General features: G+C 36.2%; 1 protein-coding gene across 1 annotated transcript in view; it reads right to left on the bottom strand.

Annotated features, from left to right (window-relative positions):
• The window catches only part of LOC135221661 (semaphorin-2A-like), a 684,158-nt gene that overhangs the window by 34,622 nt on the left and 623,153 nt on the right, over positions 1–26,383 (bottom strand). Inside the window, exons 9-15 of the mRNA XM_064259360.1 lie at positions 18,260–18,436; positions 17,673–17,797; positions 17,073–17,224; positions 16,280–16,471; positions 13,871–14,042; positions 10,868–10,939; positions 3–2,254 (exon numbers count right to left, since the gene is read on the bottom strand). Of these exons, the coding sequence (XP_064115430.1) occupies positions 2,171–2,254; positions 10,868–10,939; positions 13,871–14,042; positions 16,280–16,471; positions 17,073–17,224; positions 17,673–17,797; positions 18,260–18,436 (974 nt within the window). The 3' untranslated portion in view covers positions 3–2,170. The remainder of the gene's footprint in view (positions 1–2; positions 2,255–10,867; positions 10,940–13,870; positions 14,043–16,279; positions 16,472–17,072; positions 17,225–17,672; positions 17,798–18,259; positions 18,437–26,383) is intronic.

The raw sequence follows: 26,383 nt of genomic DNA, 5'->3' as shown, positions 1-26,383 counted from the left end.
ACCTAATAAGAAGCAAACTTATTTAAATACCTAATAAAAAGCAAAATTAAAAGTAAATAAAAACTACAAATGCAGTGTTAAAAGCTGTTTTGTGAATACAGTACGTACAATGAAATAGAAATTGCATTGTGGCTAAAAAAAAAAAAAAAAAAATTATTTTAATTTACATTAAAGTCTGTAACTTTAATCAGAAAAAATTAAAACCAGTTAGTTATATGTGCCACATTAGATAATTTTCCACAGTAGCCCAATCATTCACAACCCAGAACAAGCAGAGAAATACCGGTAATTCATGCTAGAAGTGGCAATGCATGCAAAAAATTAATTTGAATTGTCTACTGGAGGGACTGAACATTAAATACAGTAACCTTAGTTTTGTTGCAAAATATATATATTTATTATATTTATGTACTGTATATCTATAAATTTTGAACATCCCATTAACCTGGAAAATTTCTTACTTCTAATAAAAATATAAAAAAACGAGAAAAAATCATATTGGCCATTCTAGCAAATTACTGACAGGTGTAGCAGGCTGTAAATTGATTTTCTTTCTAAGGAAATGAACAGCAGATACACACATATTTACAATTGATTACTTACATCCAAGTTGCTAGCCTGCTTATATGGAGCAATATCATTATGTACGAGTCTTACAAAATTGGCGCGTATCACAGGACAGAAAATGAAAATAGCGTGGATCGGCATGTGAAATGAAACTTTCTCAAGAGATGAGCTAATTTTTAAGTTGAACACAAAATAAATATGAGTGATAGTCCCATTAAAACTTAAGAGGGTGAGGAATAGATATTTTTATATGAAAAAATAAAGAAACTAGGCTATTATTACTCTAGCACTCGTCTTTATCAAAAAAGGTCAACTCAAGAGAAAGTTCCAGTACAGTATGTGAATATTACAAGATTTTCTAAAAATTAGATTGTATAAAAGAATTCTCCACACATCATCACATCTTTTTTTTTTTAACACTTCACTGAAGCCATCCCTCCTTGAATATGTATTTTACTGGTACCATATGTGGAACATCATTCACTTATTATGCTTCCATTAGGTGATCCCATTTTATGCCCCAGGAACCACACTAAAAATTACTGGATGGAGTCTTCCTGATACTCGTTTTTATCTATAGTCCTCCACTAACTTCTTTGTTATTTAACATTCGTCAAAAGGCAGAGGTAGTTTGGAAAACTTACAAAATATATGATTAAAGAGACATGAATGGAATAACAGTACACTAATGTTTAAGAAATTTTTATATTTTAGGGTATAATGATTATTTTAGGTTAAATCTTTCAAAAGAATCTAAACTGTTACATAAAATATTTCCACATTTTTAAATTATACTTATGTTTTCCTCATCCTTGAAAAGAATAACCTTATCCTTTCAATTTATAGCTTCATCACCACTGAAAACTTACCAGGAACCATTTTTTTTTTTTCATATGCACCATTCCAGTAGCTGGGATCAAAAAATTTTTCACTTAACGTGTGTCCTTTGTCACACTACGGGGTGAGAGTGGCCTCCTTTCAGAAAGGATATGTTTGGAAGTCCATATCTCATGGGTTCTTTCTTTTACACTTGAAATAACTAAATTTTTGAAGTTCTAAAAGATCCACTGCACTTAAGCTCTTGAAATGCAGAAGCAATAATGCCCACAGGCGATTGTCCACGAGCAAGAACTAGACCTATCGAACTCCTGTCACACAATAAAACATCTAAGTTAGATCTTGTTAGGAGTAGCAAAAAATAAAATTGAATACAGTCATTAACTAACGGTACCCTGATTATTATTGGAGTATTGGAGTCAAGTTGCCTGTCAAACCTTCCTCATTTTAGAGACAATAGTGTGTGCATCCTGCACCGACTCTTACTAGCACCCTTACTCTTGGTGGCACCATAACCAAGTCAGAAAAATCTATTTTGAATATCTAATGAAATCTGTACTGAACAAATTACTTTCAGATGATTTTTATAGAAATAATTACAGTATACTTCAAAAGGAAGTTAGTCAACTTTCAGGTTTTACAATTAAGGAAAACATTCAGGATATTTTTTCAACAAAACTGTGCCAATTACTCTTTAAAAAGACAAGAACTTGACTTTCTGAATCGATCTTTTCTTGTGCACTCAGTTGACAGTTCTTCAACTTGATCAGACAAATGGATTACTCCTGGCAGCATAAATATCATTTGGATGACTATTCTGCTGGCTGATGTTATTCCTATTGGCACATTGCTGTAAAAGGAAAGTTCAAATTAAATTTCAGTTGGGATAAGGATACTGTGACATACATATATGCTGTGGTAAATACCAGTGCTACTGTAAAACTGTTAATCTAGGGGAGTAAAATTTCTTCATATGATCAACCTTACTGTGTAAGATCTAAGAATTCATGTCATATTGTTTGTTAATGAAGAGAAACTTTCATTCACAATGAATTACAATTATCACATCGTACAAAAATATAAGAGAATTTCAAACATCTAAAGATGGCTCTATTGCTGCTTAAAATTTGAAGTGAATTTATAATTACAAACCATGTTTCTCCTTATTCATTGAACATAAAAGACATAAAGAATGTTTAGGCATAATTATTTATGTCTCAGCTCCTGTATAAAATTAGACAAGTATCTCTGGTTGTGATTATGGCTAATCAAAAGTTTTCTTCAAACTGTAAACAAGAAAGGGAAAGGAATGATAAGCTTAATGTAATTTTTTTCTTTTTCAGGACACCTCTAAAACAAGTATTAAATGCTGCTGTGCAAGGCAGGAAGGTCTTTTGTGAGGTTCAGATTGATTATTTTAAAGTCTTAAAACTAAGCCTGGAGTAAATGGATGTTGAACCTCCTGCAATACTGCTTGGATTAATCAAAGCTGATGGTAGGAACACTGCTTGAACTTCAATATGGAAACCTCCAAAGTCTTGTGAGTAAAAGTTTGGTTTCTGTCAGGTCAAATGAGAATTAGCTAGTTACGCTATTGTCTAAGAGAGGCTGTTAAAATGTTAGGAGGGAGGCCTAGAAAAAATGAGAAAACTTAAGTCTTGCAAATGAACCATACTACAAATTATATTCGTCAAGCATGGAATTAGGTTGATAAATGAGTGATAACATTGGTTTTTCACAACTAAGGCACATTCATTGGTTTCATTTATATGAACAGTACATGTGTTATGCAGGATAAGAAACTGGCATCAGTCAATTACAGTTTTCAGGTTGGTTATGCATTTAGCTTCCCATTTAATAGTGAATCTTGTCATCACTTATGTTTTCACAAATTTAATAATTATTCTTGTCATCACTTATCTTTCCACAAATGGTCAAGAAAAGGAGTTTTGCCAGATTTAATAAGCTTCAGTAACTCATCTTCAATCTGTGATATTTGCCCTTGGATATATTATATGTAACAGTTTTTAAAGTTTTAGGCATGCAACAAATCAGCTACCAAAAATTTACAACTAATTTTTAATTAGTTAAAGTTAAATGAGGTTTCTAGGTGGTCTATTGTCAGTGTACAGTTCACCCACATAAGAGGGTTAGTTCCACCAGTTCATCTTGTGTAGCACACTTTGGTAATATACCTCAAGGTAGTTTGTAGTGTCCCTTCAGCCCCCCAGCTGCACCCACATTGAAGCTTTTTGTTTTACCTCCATACCTCTTTCTTTCCAACCACTCTTAACTCACTTTTTTCAATGTCTTTATTTGAGGAAAGGTTTTAAGTTCCCCATTACTGGCTTTATGGCCAAATTTTTATAAATCCGTAAATTAGTTATGAAAAGCATTAAATGTTGAAGCTCTTTTGAACACTAGAGTTTGTAACTTGCCTAGTTACTGAATGATAAATGGGTTGTGAAATAGCTATTGCCAACTTCCTTGTGCTTGGAGATATAAGCCTTAATGATGAATACTAAAGGGTCATCTTGTAATTTCTTTTGACCCCAGCTGCACTGCTTTCTGCTTAAATTTCTTCCATTAGATTTTTCCGAGCTGTCCACTGCTACTGCTATACTTTACTCCATTATCATCTTTCACCTCAAATAAGAACAAAATCCCTAAGTCAGCCTTATTTTTTACATCATAAAAGGAGGTGCTCTTTCAAAGTAGTACTGTTGAATTGAATAGCTGCATTTATGGAGCAACACTTTCAAAGTAGTCCTGTTGAATTTAATAGCAGCATTTAACATTGTACATTGCTGATGGTAAAAGCTGTCCAATATTCATGATACTGAAAGATGCTTTCTAGGGGAAAAAACTTTTGCAATAACAAATTTTTTATAAAACAATAGCTTGATGATGACTATTATTATATTTCCCTTATGAAGTGATGCTTTTCTTTGCAACAGGCATGGGAAAATTTGGTGGACGAGTTTAAGGATGAAGCTCAAGACAGCCATTCAATAACAGGAAACAGAAAACATGGAGAATTTGAAAGAACAATTGAAGAGTTGACAATACCATAAACGATCTGTATGGGTTGTTCATGAGACCACTAAATTCTTAAACTTTTTGAGATACATTTTCTTTGCAGTATCTGCAGGTCAAGCCCAGGGGACAGGGGAAATTTAGTGGAGTTTAAGGATGAAGCCCTAGACAGCCGTTTAATACCGGGAAACAGAAAACATGGAGAAATTGAAGGAACAATAGTTGACAATCTCATAAACCACAGGATTCTTAAACTTTTTGAGATATTTTCTTTGCAGTTCTGCAGGTCAAGGCCAGGGGGCAGTGAAGCTAAGTGGGACAGAGTTACTTGAGCTTTTTTAATTGCTCGATGGAATTTAGAGGAAAAAATGTTTTAAGATACTGAAGACATTGATGGGCTTCATGAAGATTTTGAATGAAACTTCTAAAAATGGAGACAAAGCCAGCATAGCTGTAGAACTACTGTGAAGTAAGAGGAAATTATGGATTTAAAGGAAAGCCCAATTGAATACAAGTTATGAGATCAATGCTTGGAGGAAATGGTTTCAGAGGAAAAACTGCTTAAGTCAATGGAAAGTATCCATAAGAGGCTCATAATGGGAAGGATGGAAAAGGCTCTACAGCCTCTACCTGAAAATACAGGCCAAATCCCAACCTGAAGGTGACAGTCCAAAGTAGAACCATTTTTTGACCGTATATAGACATGAAGTCTACATCATATCAGACAAAAACCCAACAGCAGTAGAGAGGTACATAATCTAACATAACGTGGCTCTAGCAGTGTGCAAATTTCTGTACACCAATGTCTCCTTACTAAGCAGGATAACCACCACTTATGAAGATAATCTGGAAGTACTGAAGCATAAGCAGTCATAGCACCAGTTGGAAAGTGTCTTGCAATCTTGATAACTAAGTCTGGCAGATCTATAAACCATTCTGCAAGGGCTAGATGGGATTTGTAGTATACAACATGCTGCTGGTCCAGTGGAGGTGAGCAATAAAAAATGAGCCTGGTATTAAGTGACTTGGTGAACCACATCTACCAATTGGTTACCCCACACCTGACAACGGATCTTCATGTGTGCACTAGATGAAAACTACGCTGACAATTCCTGCTGAGGGGGTATCAAGAACACTTTCAGAAAATAAAGCCTGGCTGGAACCTTAGCCCATTAGATCACTTTCCCTTACATTGTGTCAGACAGGAGTAATTGGAACCTTTGGAAGGCAGCAATGAGTGAATCTATTCTCCAGTGGCTTGCCAGGTTGATAGAAAATCCCATGAACTGACAACATGTTTCCTTCTCTGATACAGCCGTAACCATGAACCAGGTTTCCTTCTCTGATACAGCCATAACCATGGACCGTCAACCGATGAGATCATCACTGACACAGCCAGTACCAATCTGTTGTGGTAGCACCATGCACCAGTGAACACTATACATAGTCTCTGGGGAGTTCAGCTAGCACACCCTGAACAATTCCTCACACACACATGATGATTATTAGCTGTTGACACACAATAATGGAGTGACTATATTCTATCCTCATCCAAGGCAAGAAATTATTGCTGCCAGATTTGTAATACAGCCCTGATTCCAGGACGGAGGCACCTATCCCCTAAAACCTTGAGAACCCAAGAATCTGCATGTATTCCTCAAGGTCCAGAGGGCCAGAATACCAAGTCCTCATCATTGTGGAGAGGGGGATCATCTGGTGGGACAGTTTCCATATTCTACCTAGAGACTTCATTGCCTGAAACGACCGCTTCCGCTAAAAGGAATAGTGTGCCCCATGACAAAGGAATCTCTAAAAACACCGAGGTTGGTCACTTTACAAGTGAAGGAGCAGTCTCCAAAATCCGAGGCCTGAAGGATACTGGCTTCGAAAGATGCAAGTGCAAGCTAACAGTACTTGCCCATATACAACAATGATGGCAGCCATAAAAATGTGAGTTTGGGATTTTGGAAAGTGCCATGAACTGACATCAGGATACAGCCATAACCATGAACCATCAACCCACAAGAGATCTAGATCTCCAGATCTCCTTTGACACAGCCATAACCAATCTGTTGTGGTAGCATTATGCACCAGAGTCTCTGAGGAGTTCAGATAGCCCCTGAATGATTTCTTGCACACAGGAGGAAGATACTAATGCATGGAGGCCTGATGGCTGGAAATGTGGAAAGTATGTTTAAAAATTGGAAAATTGTCTTTCTGAAATGATTATTAGCTGTTGACACAATAATGGAGTGACTATATTCTATTCTCATCCAAGGCAAGAAATTATTGCTGCCAGGTTATTAATAGAGCTCTAATTCCAGGAAGGAGGGGAGGTGGCACCTATCCCAGAGAACTTTAAGGACCCAAGAATCTGCACGAATTCCTTAAGGTCCATAGGGCCAGAAGACCAAGTCCCCACCATTATGGGAGTGGGGGCGCATCTGGTGGGACAATATCCATGTTCTACCTAGAGACTTTATTTGCCTGAAACAACTGCTTCTACTGAAAGGAATGGTGAGCCCATGGCATAGTAGAACCTCCAAAAACACAGAGACTGGTCATTTTACAAAGGAAAAAGCAATCTAAAAAATCTGAGGCTTGAAGGATACTGGCTTCAAAAGATGGAAGTGCAAGCTACCAGTACTTGCCCATATACTACAATGATGGCAGCTATAAAAATGTGAATTTAGTATTTTGGAAAATTGAAAAAGATTCAAGGTATGCACTCCTGTGAATTGCATCACTCATGGATTGGATCAGACTTCTCCAGGTTGATATGAGTGCCATGAACTGACAACAGGTTTCCTTCTCTGATACAACCATAAACATGAACCATCAACTAACAAGCGATCTCCATTGACACAGCCATAACCAACCTATTGTGGTAGCACTATGCACCAGTGAGAACCAGTGAATAATACGTAGTCTTTGGGGAGTTCAAAGAGCCCCTATGATTCCTAGTACATAAGAAAAAGATACTAATACATGGAGGTCCTGTGGTAGTTATGTATTTTTCCTCAAGTTCTTCAAGAACAATTTCCTTAAGTCCAATACTTGGGTCCAAAATTGGAAAATTTTTCGTAAAATAACTTATGAATATTAGCTGTCAACACAATAATGGGGTGACTATATTCTATCCTCATCCAAGGCAATAAATTATTGGTGCCAGGTTTGTACTAGAGCCCTAATTCCAGGAAGGAGGGGAGGTGGCACCTATCCCAGAGAACCTCAAGAACCCAAGAATCTGCACGTATTCATCAAGGCCCAGACGACCAAGTCCCCATCATTGTGGGAGAGCGGGCTCTTCCAGTGGAACAATATCCATGTCCTACCTAGAGAGAGTATTTCCCAAGACAAAGGATTCTAAAAAAACAATGAAGCTGGTCATTCTACAAAGGAAGAAGCAGTCTCCAAAATCTGAGGTCTGAAGGATACTGGCTTTGAAAGATGCAAGTGCAAGCTAACAGTACTTACCCATCGACAACAATGATGGCAGCTATTAAAATGTGAATTTAGGATTTTGGAAAATGATAAAAGATTCAAGGTATGCAAACTCTTGTGAATCTGCATCACTCATGGACTGGATTCAACCTCTCCAGGTTGATATAACTAACGACACGTTTCCTTCTCTAACATCCGTAACAATCAACCGACAAGAGATCTCCTCTGACACTGCTATAACCAATCTGTTGTGGTAGCACCATGCACCAGTGAACACTATACGTAGTGTCTCTGTGGGGAGTTTAGATAGCCCCTGAACGATTCCTAGCACACAAGAGGAAGATACTAATACAAGGAGGCCTGATGGCTTGAAATGTGGTATGTATTTCCTTTAAATTGAACACTAGTTGCAAAATTTTCATAAAAATGATGAAAACTAAAGTTAAACAGAATTGGAAAATGTCATAAAAATTTTACTTAATGATGATTATTAGCTGTAGATACAATAATGGAGTGGCTATATTCTATCCTCATCCAAGGAAGAAATTATTGCCGACAGGTTTTTAATAGAACCCTAATTCCAAGAAAGAGGGTAAGTGGCACCTTATCCTTGAGAACCTGAAGGGTCCTAGAATCTGCACATTTTCCTCAAGGTCCGAAGGCCCAAAAGACCAATTACCCACCATTGTGGAGAGGGAGCTCATCTGGTGGGACAACATCCATGTTCTACCTTGAGACTTTATTTTTGCCCGAAACAACTGCTTCCACTAAAAGGAATGGTACGCCCCATGACAAAGGAACCTCCAAAAAACTGAGGCTGGTCACTTTACAAAGGAAGAAGCAATCTAAAAAATCTGAGGCCTAAAGGATACTGACTTAGAAAGAAAGTGCAATCTAACAATACTTGCCCATATGCAACATTGATGGCAGCCCTGAAAATGCAAGTTTAGGATTTTGGAAAAAAGATTCAAGGTATGCAAACTCCAGTGAATCTGCATCACTCTTGGAATGGATTTGACTTCTTCCATTTGATATGAAATGCTATGAACTGAAATCAGGATACAGCCATAACCAATCTGTTGTGGTAACACCTTGTGCACCAGTGAACATTGTATGTAAGTCTCTGGGGAGTTCAGATAGCCCCTAAATGATTCCTAGCACACAAGAAGATACTAATAATACATGGAGGCGTGATGGTTGGAAATGTGGTAGGTATGTATTTTTCATTTAGTTCTCCGAGAACAATTTCCTTCACATCCAACAAAATTTCAAAATTGGAAAATTTGTCATAAAACTGAAAACTTTATTATTAGCTGTTGACACAACATTATAGTGACTATATTCTATCCTCATCCAAGGTAAGAACTTATTGGTGCCAGGTTTTAAAAAGAGCCATAATTCCAGGAAGGAGGGGAAGTGGCACCTATCCCAGAGAACCTTAAGGACCCAAGAATCTTCACATATTCCTCAAGGTTCTAAGGCCCAGAAGACCCAAGTCCCCACAATCCCAAGTCCCCACAATCGTGGGAGAGGGGGCTGATCTGGTTGGACAATATCCATGATCAACCTGGAGACTTTAATTGCCTGAAACAACTGCTTCCACTAAAAGAAATAGTGAGCCCATGAAAAAGTAATGGTGAACCCCATGACAAAGAACCTCCAAAAACACTGAAGCTGGTCGCTTTACAAAAAAAAAGAAAGTCTAAATAACCTGAGGCCTGGAGGAAACTAGCTTCGAAACGCAAGTGCAAGCCTGAAGAATACTTGCCCATATACTACAATGACGGCAGCCATAAAAGTGTGTGTTTACATTTTTGGAAAATGGAAAAAGATTCAGGGTATGGAAACTTTCCATGTAGGTCCAGCAAAGAAAGTTGATGAGCTGGTAAAGGAAGAGCATAAACTGATAACCTCTGGCAATACATACAGACAAAGAAGGGAAGCAAAATCTCAAGCAAATTCAGCACCATGGTTTCATTAACATAAACATGGGGTGGGTATTGCTGGAATATCATAACACTCTGGCCAAGTTAAGTCACCCCCTTGAAACATCTTGCATAAGATTGGTTAAAATTACACATCCCTATCATCACAAAAACCAGTGGAGCAGCAAATCTGAAGGATAAATGAGTATTAAAACCCCATAATAGACATGAGGGATATATGATTTCCTGTATAATAAATATTTTTTTATCAGGAAACAATTTGTCTAAAGAAAAGGTTGCTTACTGGGTTTATTCATGTAAAATTACTAGTCCCCAAAATTGTGAAAGATATTTATATGAAAATTAGTTAATTACTAAATAATACTGCCATCCTGTTAGTTACTTACTAAATAATACTGCTATCTAGTTAACTCCAACTTTGATCCCTGCACAGTCTGGCTTCCTCTGCACCTTCCACCTGGTCTTTGACATTTTTTTAATGATTTCCATTCTCCTGTATGATTATTTCTTTTGCTGCTTTCATATCAATTGCTTGTCTAACATTCACCCCATTCTCACAAAGTATGTGCTAACAATCTTGGTTTTTGATATCTTGTCACTTGTAATGCCCAATGGATGAAGAACTTTAGTCATAACATGATCCCAAGAATGCTAGCCTTCATTAGTTTATATTTTGAATGAAGTTCTTAAATCCAGTGCCTTCAAACCAAGACAGATTTCAAAGATGCAATGGTTTGCACATTTTGTGAAAAGGGATGAGTGTTAGACAAGCAATTGATATGAAAGCAGCAGAAGAAAAAAACCAGTAGGAAGGGGGAATGGAAATCATGGAAAAATGACACAGTTGAAGGCAACCTAAACCACATGGACAGTGCAATTTATGCTAATGGGATAGCTTTAATTTACCAGTGTGGTTTTCATTAATCTTTCCACTTTGACAAGCTTCACAGTCCAATGTCCTAACAAATGTCTGTAAAAATGTCACAATTTTGTTTCCTGATAAATAAACACACTAAAAGACACTAAGTAATACTTACTGCTTGTTTTCTTTCCCAAGTTTTCATTGCTAACTTGTATTTTTCAAATTCATGGCACCAATCACTGTAAACCTGAAAGATTTAAAAGATTTTGTGAGTAAAAAAGAAAATTAATTTAGAATGAAAAAAGGTATTTTATATATAGTGATCTCTGGATTGCAGTGCAGTAATTGTTGATATTGGTTATTCTGAATCTTTTTGTTGCTTCTAAATCAAGTAAGTCTAAAGTATTTTCACTCAACTTTATATTGACAAATATAAAATTTTATTCTTTAAAAACTTGCCCCTTTTCCAGTGGTTGCCCATTTCCAGTGCAGGCCACAAGATTAAAAATCTAAAGCCCAGAGCTTGGATTGACAACCTAAATTTCATGAATCATTCAACCAACCAACTGAATTCAGGCATTAACCATGTACATATTTCATTAAAATTCAATCAAAGAATTACAATAAACCTTTTAATGCTTACAAAATGAAGGAAAGATGATTCAAATGGCAAAAAAAATTTCCACATGCAGAATTAGATTTGTGGGTACTTATACCACTGCTTTTGCAATAATTTCTCTCATTTCTGGAACATCATTTAGTACCCAAAAGAATCTTTGCTGGCTAGGAATGCATGCCCAGGAGTGGAAAACGAATTCTCCCACTACTTAGGTAATCTTTAGCTGTTCACTCTGATGCAAACAAAATTCAAGGCAATCAGCAGAGTGGAGGCTGCTTTGTGTAAAAGCAGGTCAACCATGAAATGTTAAAATTCTGTCATCAAATGCTGTACAAACCATTGGTTTTATACATATATGAATATTTAAACAGAAAGGGATATACAGCTAGGGGACCATGTTATCTTTAGTTTTTAGCTGGTTCAGGAGCAAAAATGAGAATACTACCTATTGACTTAAGTCCCATCAATCAAGAAAACAAATAAATGCTCAAAATAATACTAGTTCTACACAGTGAACTAGCTCAGTAGTTTTGAATTTAATTGAAAATAGAATTTAGGCCGAAGGCCAAGCATTGGGACCTATAAGGTCATTCAGTTCTGAAACAGAAATTGATGGTAAAAAGTTTGAAAGGTGTAACAGGAGGAAAGAAAGAGAGTATGAAAGGAGGTACAGTAAAAGGAACGAAAGGGGTTGCAGCTAGGGGCCAAAGGCATGTTGCAAAGAACCTTAAGTAATGCCTACAGTGCACTGCATGAGGTGCATTGATAGCACTACCCCTCTACAGGTACTTAGTTCAATAGTTAAAACATTATCCTTATGAATTCATTTTAACAAGCCTCAGAGTCAATTTTATACTCTTATATGAGGAACTCAAAGAAACTACTTAAATTTCAGAATGCGAAAGGTGATAATAGCAGTACACCTATACTGATGAGCTCAAAAATGGTAAATGAGGAAACTGAAAAAAAAAAAGTGGTGAAGACCCACTTTCATTGGATGATAGGAAGAGTAAAGATTAGTTCCCAGTTGAAATAAGAAAATTTGCACAGCCATGAGGGCTCTTGAGAATTGCTGGCCAGTGCTAAAGTAGATCCAAAATTTATGGGTTTCCCTGACAAAACTTGATTTTTTGCATTGTCCAGAATCTCAGACTCAATGTTAACACTGCCAAGTATGTAGCGTTAAACTTATTTTTCTTTTTTCATTTCTAATGTCATACATGTTGACAAGTTTGTGAATTCATAGCTAGAGCTATTTTCCTTAAGGTTTTATAAATTATCCTTTTCTGCATTGGTCAATGTAACTACCTCTGCAGCATTATAACAGTTGACCTAATAATCTCAACATTTTCAAAATAGGAATATGAATTACAACAAATTTTCTTTGAATGTTGACATTTTAGGTTGTGTTCAAGCTGTCTTATGTTGCAAATTGATTTATAGGCCTAAAAAATAATCTAAGCCTTCTGAGATATAATCTCTGTTACTGAAGAATTTATTCGTAGAGATTACCTGTTCTTTGAGGAACAAAAGATGATGATTTTAATTATACGGAGATATTATTAACCAAAATATCTATTACTATTAATGTCAAGGCCTACTACAATTTTTCCAAAATTTGGCTACTGTGATATTTTCTTAGTTTTGAAATATATAAATGATTTTCCCTAAACTTGGCTAATGAGATATTTTCTTACAGTTTTGCAATATATGACAGATTTCACTCTTATGAAACATACTACGGCCTTATTGTATGCAATAATCTTGTTTTTGCATTGAAATAATAGATAAATATAGAGCATGATAAGTTCCCAGTCAGTGAATTTTGAATTAAATCTTATGCAGTCATGTAGCATCAGTTCTGAGCATAGCTGTACTTTTAAAGGATGTTTATATGGATACTGTAAAAAAGCAACTTAAGAACCCCTGGGAGCATCATATTCTATGAAAAAATTCCAAACAAAGATCAGTGTGGAGACATTACACAAAGGAATAAGACTGTCTGTGCAGTTTGTTACAAGATCCTCTTGACTTGTTAAAGTTAAAATGAAATGGCTCCAGACTGATAGATAATGCAAACAACTGTAAAAAATCAATGAAGTGAAATATCCAATAATTAATCTTTGGCTCATCTTGAAGCCTCTCATGATCATAGAAACGAAAAACAAGTAAACTACCTAAATTCCCACTTTTCTTCATGATCATCATAACCACTTTATTAACAAGAAAACTGATGCCAAATGTAATGTTCAAAACTGGAGAATAAAAATTAGCACTACCAAATAAACAAAACAAAAATATTTATATAGTATATATACGTACATAATGATGGATCAATACAGGAGGATTGTGTTATTGTATATGACAAAACATGTTAATTTGTAAGCCTGAAAAGATAACTCTGAAAAGGCAATTGCTAGTATTACTCATGAAATTACCATTTAATGCTTCTCCTTTAGTTCATTTTGTATATTTAGCTTCACCACAAAAAAATAAATTAACCCATGCACTTTCAAACTTGTACAGTAGTAAGAAAAATAAACTGGGTAACTGACTTACCTTCTGGAAGTCATTAGTACGAGCTGGAGCAGAGCAACGATGAGCATCTACAGTAATATTATATGAGCATACTATATCTCCACCCATCTTGCAGTCATAGCGGCCAGCATCAGCTTCATTAACATTCATCACCACCAACCCATGTTCAGAAGTTTCTATGTATTTGTCTGGCCTGCAATACAATCACAATATGTTAATTGCATCTGTTGATAACTCGTGGCAAATACTGTTTGCTGTGAAATAATAAATTGGTGCATTGTACTTGTTTGGATCACTAATAAAAAAAAAAGAAAAAAAATCACTCATTAATAAGTTTAAGATTTCATTCTAACAATAGGTGACAGGAAGTCTCGAAGTACCATACCTTTTAAAAATCATATAAAAATAGCAACACTGATTACAGAAATGATATTAAAAGTATCAAATTGCAGCCACCATCCATTTTAATCTGCCAAAAGTAGAACAACAAGGGCCTGTTACTTTTTTCCTTTCAGGTCAACACCAAAGATCTAAAAACCTTAGTACACAGTTACTTTGAAACAAATACAAAATGAAAACTTTTAAATATCATAAAAATACACTGCCACAGAAGGAGTAAATATATGAATTTCATATTATGTACATGCTGATAAAGTACGTAATATGAAGCTGTTATTATAAGGCCTTGGAAAAGATATCCATGGTAATGGCTACATTATAACATAACAATATTATGACAGAAGAAATTGAAAACCATATAAATAAAGGCAAGGATAAATTTAATATGAAGAGGAACATAGCTGTTCATCTTTTACATGTACCGGTAGCTGCTTAATGCAGAGTAGCGAGGAAAGTTATGTGCTATTTTGCAATATTTCTCATACTATTGACATTACTATACAGCACACTGAATATAATATTCAGGTTTTAACTACAAAAGTAGGGCCAATTTCTTGTATGGCAAGCCCTTGAATGCATTACTGGGAAAAACAGTGCACATCCATTAAATACCAGATGGGTATATCTGAAATCCAGGTATAAATAAAAACATTCTGGTAACAAACTAACTCTAAAATGGGGGTGTACTTCCTACCCATGAATATTTAAAGGAAAATAATGGAATACTACTTTATACTCTTCATCTGCTTAGACACTGATATCTGCTATGAAGATAAGTGACATTATTTGAAACCGAGAATTATCTTGAGAGGATGGCTAAAGCTATAGGTTAGTCATTTGGGAGAAGCAGAACTATTCTTATGTATGTGGGGAAAAAAGTAACGAAGAGACTTGATTCCGGAGGGACACCATTTGAAGAAACCAATTACAGTAATGCTGGACTGTCTGATGATAGAGCTATGGGATTACCATAATCTTGACAGGCCATATGCCATGCCAAGTTAAAAGCCTCTAAAATTTTGCGCCACATAACAATTCTTCAGATCCTGTCAGGAAATGATAAGGTTCACTTTAGAGTTTAAATTATGTGACAACCATACTTTGATGGAATACAAACTCATTTATGGAAAAGGAGGACTTTAAGTTGGAAAAATCAGTAAAATTTAATTAAGTTCATTCTATTCAATTCAATGGAGGTATATCCGAAAAAAAATCATGCCAAATTATGTTCAGTCATACTTCTTTCAACAACTAACTGAGTAAAGCAAATTTTGTTTAGTGTCATAGGAAGTTAAAAGATGAAGTGCTATTCTAGAAATGTTACTACAGTGTAACAGTTCATACAGAGGTAATAACTGTTGTTTTGATCATGTAAAAATATTGAATTAAAAAACAGAAACAGGATTTATCAGTACTATGAACTGTTCAATACTGAATTACAGTGATAATTTTAATTATACTATATATTCATCATCATTAGCTAAAAAAATAAATAACACTGCCATGTACTTTGTTTAGCAAAAGCAAGGATTCAGTTAATATAATTTACTTCCTGTAACATCAAGCTTCTTTTTACACTAAATGATCTAAATGCAAAAGCCTAGGAAAATTTTTATGATTACAGTATGAAGGGTAATTTCTACATATTATACTGTAATTCAATAGTCGATTACATGAATACTGATACTTTTTTATTTTGCTTTGCAATATACCATCTTCAATTTCTCAGGCACTGGATGGGAAAATGAACTGATCTGGCACAATTTTCATCATTTCCTTAGAGCAAAAGTATTTACAAAAATGGTGGACTAGTTAGCAAAATGATCCTTAGGGTTTTCAATTACCTGAACCTACAAAAAAGGTTAAACTTTAGGTTTCTTGTGAATGCTCCAATAAATCAAAGGGGGAGGGGGAGAGTAACAGCAAGGATGCTAGAAACTGTGGAGCCTACATTATAGGAAGAATAACACAGCTGATGAAAGTCAAAATTCGGATCTTAACCAAGTAATCTGGCTAAGTATACTACAGTACCTGTATCTGATCTGATATTTCCCCTTGTCCTTGGAATAATGATGCCATGTAATGTCCTTGAGAGAGATTGGTCGAGGAAGTTTCACAGCACAACCTAAATGGATACTCTGACCCCAGGTAACAACCATTTTCTTCTTGGCAATGCATGCATCACATAGGCCTGGAGTTGAGCCTGTCACATCTTGCAAGAGTCTGAAATATACAGTGTAATCAAGATTCAGGCTAAAATCTTATTAGAAGGCATGTCAGTAAATAATTTCTCAGGTTTGCAAGTGTTCAATAGAATAATTTTTGGCAAACTATTTACTTTAGTAAAGTTTTACAAATCTTTCAGATTTATATAATTTTATAAATCTACAGTACTTATATCTATAAATGCAAATGTGCATATGTAGTGACTGACAGTTGTCAACTGACATATTACAAATTTTTAAGTCGAGATGATTTGTTCTGCTGAATTCTCCATCACTGATCTCCTATACTGTACACACTTGCATGCAGTTAATTTGTAACCACGTTTTAATAATCAAATCACTAAGTGTAATATGTAAACTAACATTTGTAAGTATGTGAACTAATTCTAAGAAACTCATAGACAATTTCATTAAGACAATTTTAGTTTTAAAATTATTTTCCTAAATATATTGTTACTGCCTGTCAGAATAGTTTAACTTTGCTGATAAAACACAAAACAAAAAATTTACAAGTACGTAAGAAGGTTCTTCCCAACCAAAAAGCAAATAAACTTTCCCCCCCCCCAAAAAAAAAAAAAAATCTTCAGGCTTGAACTTACCCTGGCTGATAAGGCTTGCACATATTAGCATCCTTATCCCACCCACAGTATGGGTCATGAGAACACCGAAGACAGTTATCATAACGGCCATGACACATGAAGAGATCTACCTGACGAACTCTTGTATCAGATGACACATACAATGACTTGTGCTGGAAAAAAAATTAGGAATAAATATAGTACATAAATGAAATTTTAAATCTGATTTATTTCCTTGGTCTAACATAATAAAAAACAACATACATTACTTTTCTTACGCATTTTTTGAGTGTTTTTTCTCTGAGGGTTAATACAAAGTGTTCTGGCATTAATTTAATTTCTGGAACATCTGTCACTACAAAAGGTAAACAATGTTGGGTATTTCTAAAATTTGCAGCATTATTTCTTAATTTTTAAATATTTCCCCATAGTCTTAAATGTGGGTAATATCCTTGATAGCTCTGGAAGCCAGAGGTCGTAACGTATGCACCAACTATCAACAACACAGCATAAAGGAGTATACAGTCAGTACATAAAACAAATTATACCTGTTATATTCATCCCCATCTAAAAAATTCTTAATGAAAAAATCATCAAGGCTTCTTCACCTACTAAACTAACCTTCTTTGATATCTGAATAGCTCTGATGGGTTCTGGAGTGGTTACTTCATAAACATCTAAAAGCTCTGAATGGGATTCTTCTTCAGCATCAAGCCACTCCACTACTTTGTAAACTCGGCCTTCCACTGTAATATACAAATACATAGAAGCATCTAATATATACAGTACATGATTATCATTTATATACTCTGATAAGGAACAGTGTGAAATACTATGAGACAGACACACTGGCCTTACAATATTAACACTTGGAGAAAATTAAGCAAAATCATTTCCAATAAAAGCAATACTTACATACAAGTCCTTTTCATTAAAGGAAAGGTGATATAGTGGGAAATGAATATTAAGAATATTACTGAATACATAAAACATGTTGAAGTATCTAAAAAAAACATTAAATGACAAATCCCCCAAAAATGTGTGCTTAAGGAATAAAAAAGAAAATAAAATTTACATCGTGAAGTTACCTGAAACACTATTTTAAATTACCAAATGATTCTTGAGACTAGTAATGAAGAGAACTGAAAAATAAAATGCTCTACTGATTAAAGTAAAGCAAGCTACAGAAAACCTGTCTAGATGCTTACATGACCCGGCATAGAAAACAGTGTAAGTGTTCTCCTGGCCATACGTTCCCCCGGTAACTTTATCGACCACCAGGTGAGTGAAGATGAGGTCCCGCTTGAAAAACACTGGTTTATTGTGCTCGTGGGCAACTGCTTCGTCCATTAGTGGATGAGACTGAAGGAACGTCAACACATTGTCTGAAAACACAAACCATCATGTCATAAAAGAGAAAAAAATGGAGTAGCGTAAGTTAATGGCACCGTGACAAAATTACGTCCTAATTCCAAGATATATGTCAACACCAAACAAGCTGAAAAAACGCTCGTTAGGATCAAGGTTACTGTTCGAAATTAGGGCAGGAAAGCTTATTTTTATTTGTGGTGGAAGTTCCTTTGCTAAATTTCTACACAAATCCTTGTAAGTGGAATAAAACTACTCAATGAATCAAGTCATTAAAGGCGAGTATTCAAGTACTGCACTGAAATAACATGAGAAAACACTTAGCCATTTTTATGACGGTATGAAATTCTGGCAAATCTGTTAAAACACTTTGATTAAAAGCTATGGTTGTTGTAGAATTTTGTATTATTAATATACAATACGATGTCGTGTCCAGTTCTTGATAAAATGGGCAACATAAAAAAATAAGGAGCCTTAACATTAAAGAATTCTATTCCATTTACGACCGTAGTAAAAATGAATCACCTTATCTTTACTGCCACAGGCGTTGTTTGCTATTCAGTCTGAGACTTTCATTGTCTGTTTTGGAGATCTTCATAAAAGAAAAAAAAATATATGTTGTTTTTTGCGACAATGAACGACAGCATAAGAGGACGTTACTTTGCGAAAGGTCTGAAGAGTATTATGATGAATAATAATCCAAGTCAATTACTCGGAAATAATTACATACAAAATATCATTTCTATTTCTAAAAAGTAAGATGATAATTTCAATAGCCAATATAAAGAGACATATTAGTATCTTACAAGGTATACATAAGTTGCTAAACTTATATACACCAACAATTAACTCGTTGAATAAAACCTACAAATCAAACTTCTGGAGCTTCTGTGGGAGTCAGATTTGCATAGATCGTTAACGAGAGATGTCAAAAACAAAATGGTTTTCAATGGGGCTAAAAGGAAAGAGTACGGAATCGAAAAAAAAAAAACTCTTTAAGTCAAAACAAAACCAGCTCTCCCCTTCATAGCACTTTTTTTCCGGCATGGGATAAGTCGTTGTACCGTTTTAAAACACCTATGGCATGTCAAAATTCGTACACTAAGGAAAATGACGATCAGAATCTACTTTAAACTTAGGGTAAATATTTTTAAAGATCATAAATGGAGTAAATGGAGTAAAATATATCCTGCAGACTATTGTAGGAGTGTAAAATAACCACAAGCGATGTGCAGAACAATAATGGTCTCAATAATAAAATTAAACTTCTGTCCCTTGGAACTTGCATCACCCAAAAACTGCCTAGCCTACCTTCAAAATCGCAATATACCTATAAACAGAGAGAGAGAGAGAGAGAGAGAGAGAGAGAGAGAGAGAGAGAGAGAGAGAGAGAGAGAGAGAGAGAGAATATCCGAAGTCAAGACGCACTGTTCAAGAACCTTATGTTCAACCCACTTGACTAAAGAAAGGATGAACTACTCCAAAAAATATCATATACTAAAATAAATACATTATTTATTTTAGTATATGATATTTTTTGTATAAGTTCCGAATGCCATAACGTTAAGAAACTGACAAATACTGAAAAAACTATTTCCGAATAAAAGGCTGCACGTAGGCATGCTAATCCTGACAGTACTGACATGCGTTTTCCAGCTACCGTTAAATATTCAAGTCAGAATCTATGCTTGCCTGGCTAAATGACGTTGCAGAACACTACTTTTACTGTAAACCTAAATCGATCTACCAGAAAGTTAGTTTCTGGGACCTAAGCTAAATCCTACAGAGTTATGAGGCGACATAACCTGCAATACACACAATGAATTTATCATCAAATGAGTTACAAAACTCTACCGTAATGGAGGACTTGATCTCAGTTTCTTAAGCCTAGGCATCTGAAACTATCCATCCTCTTAAGTCTAAAGGTTACATTTTAGTTTTACCAAAATTTAATAACTTGTTGCTAGCCACGAGGTTCACATTTGGTAGTTTCGTAAAAATCTCTACAGCTTTTAACATAGTATGATAAAAAACAGACAAAATAAAAGAAACAAAAACATCATTATTGGCAGCGGCAATCAAGAGGCACATTATTGATAAAGTTTGTAAAAAGACCGTAATACTAGAAACCTGTTCTAAAAGTATAATTTCTTGACAAAAGGAGTTAACAGCACAGTATGAAACAATAGGTATACAGCGAAAACATATGAATGTTCCTGTCATCAATGCAAGCAAAATCCGACATACTGAAGAATAAGTAAAAGCAGAGCAACAAACCACAGCACCAACACGCCGGGCTACCATAACGAGACGTTTATGTACATGCACCTATGAAATTTCTGCTCTAAACCCCTTCAAGACAGACAAGGAGTGTGTTCTGCTCTTGCTTCGAAAGATTTAGAAGTACATTTCGCTTCCAGGGACGACGTCCGTTCATCAAGGCGGCCTGAAAAGTGTACGCCTAAATGTCAGGTCGAGGCGCCCAAGGGGCAACGCACGATGCTCCTAAAATGGATAATGTATTCTGGCCGACGGTAAAAACTTCTAACACGTATAATGGCGGCCCGCGGCAAGTAAATGATGTCGTATGTACAGGCGCTCGGGCGTAGTCTTACTCTTCGACATGCAATGACAGTCTGCGGCTCTCGTTTCGTGGCCATTACGGCACAAAATGGAAGACCACTAAACATGCACTTGCGATGGGAACGCTCACTTCGCGGGAATAAAACACACTACAGCAGCTGCAGGGCTGGTTCTACATAAGTCTCATAGAATTGATTTCGTTCCGTCTTATTGGCATCTCGATGGAATCAAATGATCAATTCACAAAATAGTGCACCATTACCGTTTATGAATAAAATTTGATCGACTTAAGACAAAACACTATACCCTGAATACCTAACGGTGGTTACGATCAACATCGTAAATGATTCAAGAGAAGATATTCCCTGGATAGCGAATGTACCAACCAGTATACCGATGAGATGACATGCGTTCACAACCAAATATTTTAATCCGTCAATAAATTGCTAAAAGTCGCGTAAAAATGGTCCTCTCGTGATCTATTCCAGGACATTAATTCCTTATTCTCTCCTTCCGCTATACCGCGCATTACACGAAGCCATTTTCGTTGCTATTTATATCCGGTGCATAAAACATTATACGACGATTGCAGACAAACAATTACAAAAAATAAATCAAACGTACGTTCACTCACTATTACTATGTCATGGTGAGCCAGATCTTTATGAATGAGCCGTCTCTTGCAAATAGTATGGCATTATGTACAATTCCTCCAGATCCAAAGCTCTTTACCTCAAATTCACTTACACGAGATGATGATGCATGACAAAAAATACAGGTAGGCGAAGCCCATTACTCTTTATTCATCGGCACGACACTTCTTTCTCTTCCGCTCTTAACTTCTCGCTTGCAACGGAAAACATTGCTATTCTGATAATATACAGCATGTCCGGTAGTACTGTCATTTCTACACATTCGGATCCGTTTAGGGCGAAAGTTTTCGTTCCATGACCAGATCCAGATCTTTAATTCAAGAGGAAACACTATCGCGTGAGACGAATTTATTTCTATGACACTAATCAGGTACTGAATTCTGTAGGCAATCCAACAGACAAAGAAACGCAACAGAACTCCCCCCCCCCCCCCCCCCCCATCGTTCTCCTCGGAAAATTATTAGTGTTATTGTTACCAAAAGTTACAATAACTCCAATTCATAATATTATCCTCACAAACGTTATTCGTAGGTTGCCCAAGAACCAGGCCCACGCATGAGTGCATTTACGGGCAAGAAAGGCTTTTCCTCCAGCAATGACTGAGAGAGTATTATAAACATAATGTAAAGGCCCCCAATAAAGGTGGTCTCGTTTTGATATAGCCTTCACCACTTGACTTTTCTTTTTCAGAAAAAGCGACCCAACGACATATTTGGTGACACGACGCGGCACGCCTGAAACCAACTGAAGGGCCATGGGTCACTCGCCAGGGAGAGCCATTTCTCCCTCTACGCCCGATAGACGGAAGACCTGCTTTGGCGTGCGCGGAATCTCCTCATACATCCTTCTAGAAGAGACGCTTCACGATAAAAATATATTTCACTCTACGGAGAACGTAAAGGAGGCCGGGACTAATATAGGTAAATATAATACACCGTTTATTATTATGAAGGTGTAACATGAGACGCGACGTCACGTCAAGATGACGATGTTACGGCGGGGGGTCACGAATTCCCGAGATCATTAGCGCGACTTCGATTGCTATTGGTCCTTTTCAAGGAGGGCGTAGCATGCTTGGCCGACAATTTTGGGGGTTTTTGGTAATTCTTGATTGTTATGATCTGTTGACATACTTTGGGTAGGGCTTCCTTATTAGAGAATAACACAACATGTCCTCCATAAGTATTTTCGGTATTTATTTGCAACAACAACTGACGAGTGCTGAAGTCATTTCGGCGAATGACAACTTTCAAAATATACTTCTAGGCCCTATTCTCTTTCTATTCAAGACGATGCAGGGTGCCACTACTTAAAGGGCGCCCCCCCATTCACCTGAAGACATTTCATATTGGCTAGAAATAGCCAATACTATTCAATAAAAATACGAGTCTTAGATGGTACGGACACATTTATTCATCGGGAAGTTGGAAAGTAGAGAAGTGTTGATTCTCATGTGGGAATTTCGGGATGTTTCACATGGTGGAGAGGGGAGGGGATCTCATAATTTACGGGAATTCCAACATACAATATTCATCTTACTATTATTTTTAGCCGAATAACCTTTGGAGAAACAAAAGCCATGCCGATACTTAAAAGCATGACTTTTCCAGATTTTTCACTTTTAAAACTACAATTAACTATTCAAGCCCAATTCTCAAGAACAGTTTTAAAATATACCACGGTAAAGTATTATTATTCCTGTCATACATACACACACACATACGTACACACATGTACACACACACACACACACACACACACACACATATATATATATATATATATATATATATATTATATATATATATATATATATATATATATATTAAAAATTAATATTTCATTTTTGTAAGTTGGAGCATGACACACACACACACACACACACAGAACAAAGAAAGTTGTCACAAAACATAAAGGCAGCAAATACACTACATGATGAAATTAAGAGAGAGAGAGAGAGAGAGAGAGAGAGAGAGAGAGAGATTCTTTTAATGACAATGGGTACAATAGTGAGACGAAAGGACAGTAAATAAATAATAATTAATAAATAAATACAATAATAATAAAAATAAATAAAAATAAAAATAAAATAAAACAATTGTGACGCTTTGTGTCATACGGCACTTTTAAAGGGGAAAATGAAAAAGAATCTTAATTAAAAAAGGGAAAGAGGTAACACGCTTTCAAAGACCACAATTTATATCCCGTTCCCAACACAGCAAATGTCGGATCATCACCAATTACCAAATGAAAGTAAACGAGAGGCAAACACGTATACAACTCAGGTGCATGAACGGGAACCAAAGGTTCGTACTAACCCTCCCGAAACTAAAACGAGCCATAATTAAGGGACACTAACCTCGGCGCGTCTTCCAAGCCTCTCCTCAATAGTCCCCTGCAAAGCTTCCTTACACAAATTATAATGAGCACTGAAAACCCAACGGCCTCACTAAGCCAGTATACACACCAGCTGAGCACCCAGGGGGGGGGGGGGGAGGGCCTCATTCCCCCCTCGCCATCTCCCTCCCTCGTCTACTAAACCTTAATTACTCTCATAATTACTGTTGTCAATAGAAGCGCAAAGCTGGGAGACAGTGTGCTCACTGGGGTTAGGGGTGGTGGAGGCGAGTAGGGGGGGGGTGGGGGGAGGAGGGCTAACGGAGTGCAGGCTAGATTGCTGATCGAGGAAAGGTGACATCTAGACGACAAGGACACCAACTGTAAAGGAGATCATTTCTCCAATCCATAGATACCAAACCAAAAAAATGATTCCTTCTGCTTTGACTGTTGTACACCTGAATGACCTCGAGATAATTTTCTGATATGACCCACCGTACGTAATCCATATGTCACAAATTGATATAATTCAAATTTTAAAATAACTCGGATGACGGTGGCGAGCAAGGCATGACAGTGAATGAAGGTACAATAAAATAAAAGTAAACACAATCGACAAGAATTCATAATCCACTGGCGAATAATTTTGCTGAAGAGGTTCTTGAAAAACGTATCACAGATTCGCGTTCATTGCAAGAAAAATCTAAAATCAAATACTCAATGAGAAGAGAGCTTTTAATTTTAGACCTCCCTCTGATTGATGAAGAGCAATTCTAACAAATATAAAAACCCCAACTTGGCAGACAAGCCATCCTTTTCATATGAACATTACCAGTTAATTAATTAACTTCGCAATGCAGCTAGAATGCACGCAATTGCCAACGTATTCAACATTTCATTAAGGGCAAACAAAAGGGGAAAAATAACAAGACTGGACGGTTATTACAGATTGTGATGGCATGACATTTTCAAATGAATCAGGTCGAATGCGTATATTGAGGAGGAAAATTAGGCAAATGATCTCCCAGTTGGTCGAAATACAATTTCCTAACTCTCTCTCTCTCTCTCTCTCTCTCTCTCTCTCTCTCTCTCTCTCTCTCTCTCTCTCTCTCCCCGACGAATGGAAGACAATTACAAAGTCATTTGTACACCAAATCTACAAGTAAATTAGGAGGGACAAACTCACGAGCCAACAGCCCTGCGTAAAATGGTCGTTTGCTCTTTTGGCGTTTGCAACTTTTTAAATAGTAAAATAAAAATGCAAAACAGGTTGACAAAGCCATCTGGCAGACACTGAAACATTTTTTTAAGTCGATCTACCACTGAAATGTGAACACTAAACTCTGCATTACATACGATGCGCATCTTACAATCTTATATTTTGGTCAAAGAGAACAATTTACTAATGTATCGTGTAATAAACACCACTGGCTTTAACACACCAAAGAAGGCCTTTTGAAAAGGAACGAATTATGCACTACCTTCTACCGTTACCTGCATTTTCCTTGTGTTACAAAAGCATTTAGACGATGAGGGGGAATTTCCTGAAACACAATCATAAAATGCGTCCTGAAAGACGCATGGCAATAAACCACAAAAATCAACATTTATCCCATTAATATATATATATATATATATATATCTATATATATATATAATATATATATATATATATAGATATATATATATATAATATATATATATAGAGAGATAGAGAGAGGAGAGAGAGAGAGAGAGAGAGCAGAGAGAGAGAGAGCGAGAGAGAGAGAGAAGAGAGGAGAGAGAGAGACGAGAGAGAGAGACTCGTCAAACTGCGTACAATGCAACATCCATCACCTGGAATGAAATCGGATTATTTCCACGTAATTTAAAAGAATTGCGCTCTTGACTTTGCGTAAAAACCGCGCCTTACCTTTACATAACACAAAACTAAATTTGAAATTCTACTTTAGACTACGTAAGAAAAAAAAGATAGATAGAGAGAGAGAGAGAGAGAGAGAGAGAGAGAGAGAGAGAGAGAGAGAAGAGAGAGAATCATTATGACCAAATTGTAAAAAGAAAAACCAACGCCGAAATTCTTATCCTCTCAACTGGCACTTGGCACCCTTGCCATATTTACATGGCATTTGAAAGTACAATAACCACACCATTAAGCGCTAGGCAGGCAGGACACTCGGTCCTTTAATGCACAGTGCTTGTGGGATCATCCGTTAAAAGATTAATAAAAGAAAGAGCCCGTAATTGTCAGGCACCTTGCTTGCCCAAAATTACTTCCACGTCTTTTAAAAAAAAAGTCCGCGGAGTATTGTTAGAACAGGATAAGAGTGTTAATAAAATGAAATGCAAAGGAACGCCTATTTTCCGTGTTAGATATGAGAACTTTTAGCATTT

The sequence above is a fragment of the Macrobrachium nipponense genome, chromosome 3, assembly GCF_015104395.2.
Source record: "Macrobrachium nipponense isolate FS-2020 chromosome 3, ASM1510439v2, whole genome shotgun sequence".
In the NCBI taxonomy this organism is placed as follows: Eukaryota; Metazoa; Arthropoda; class Malacostraca; order Decapoda; family Palaemonidae; genus Macrobrachium; species Macrobrachium nipponense.
The sequence above is the reverse complement of the archived record's forward strand: the minus strand, read 5'-3'. Positions and strand labels throughout refer to the sequence as shown.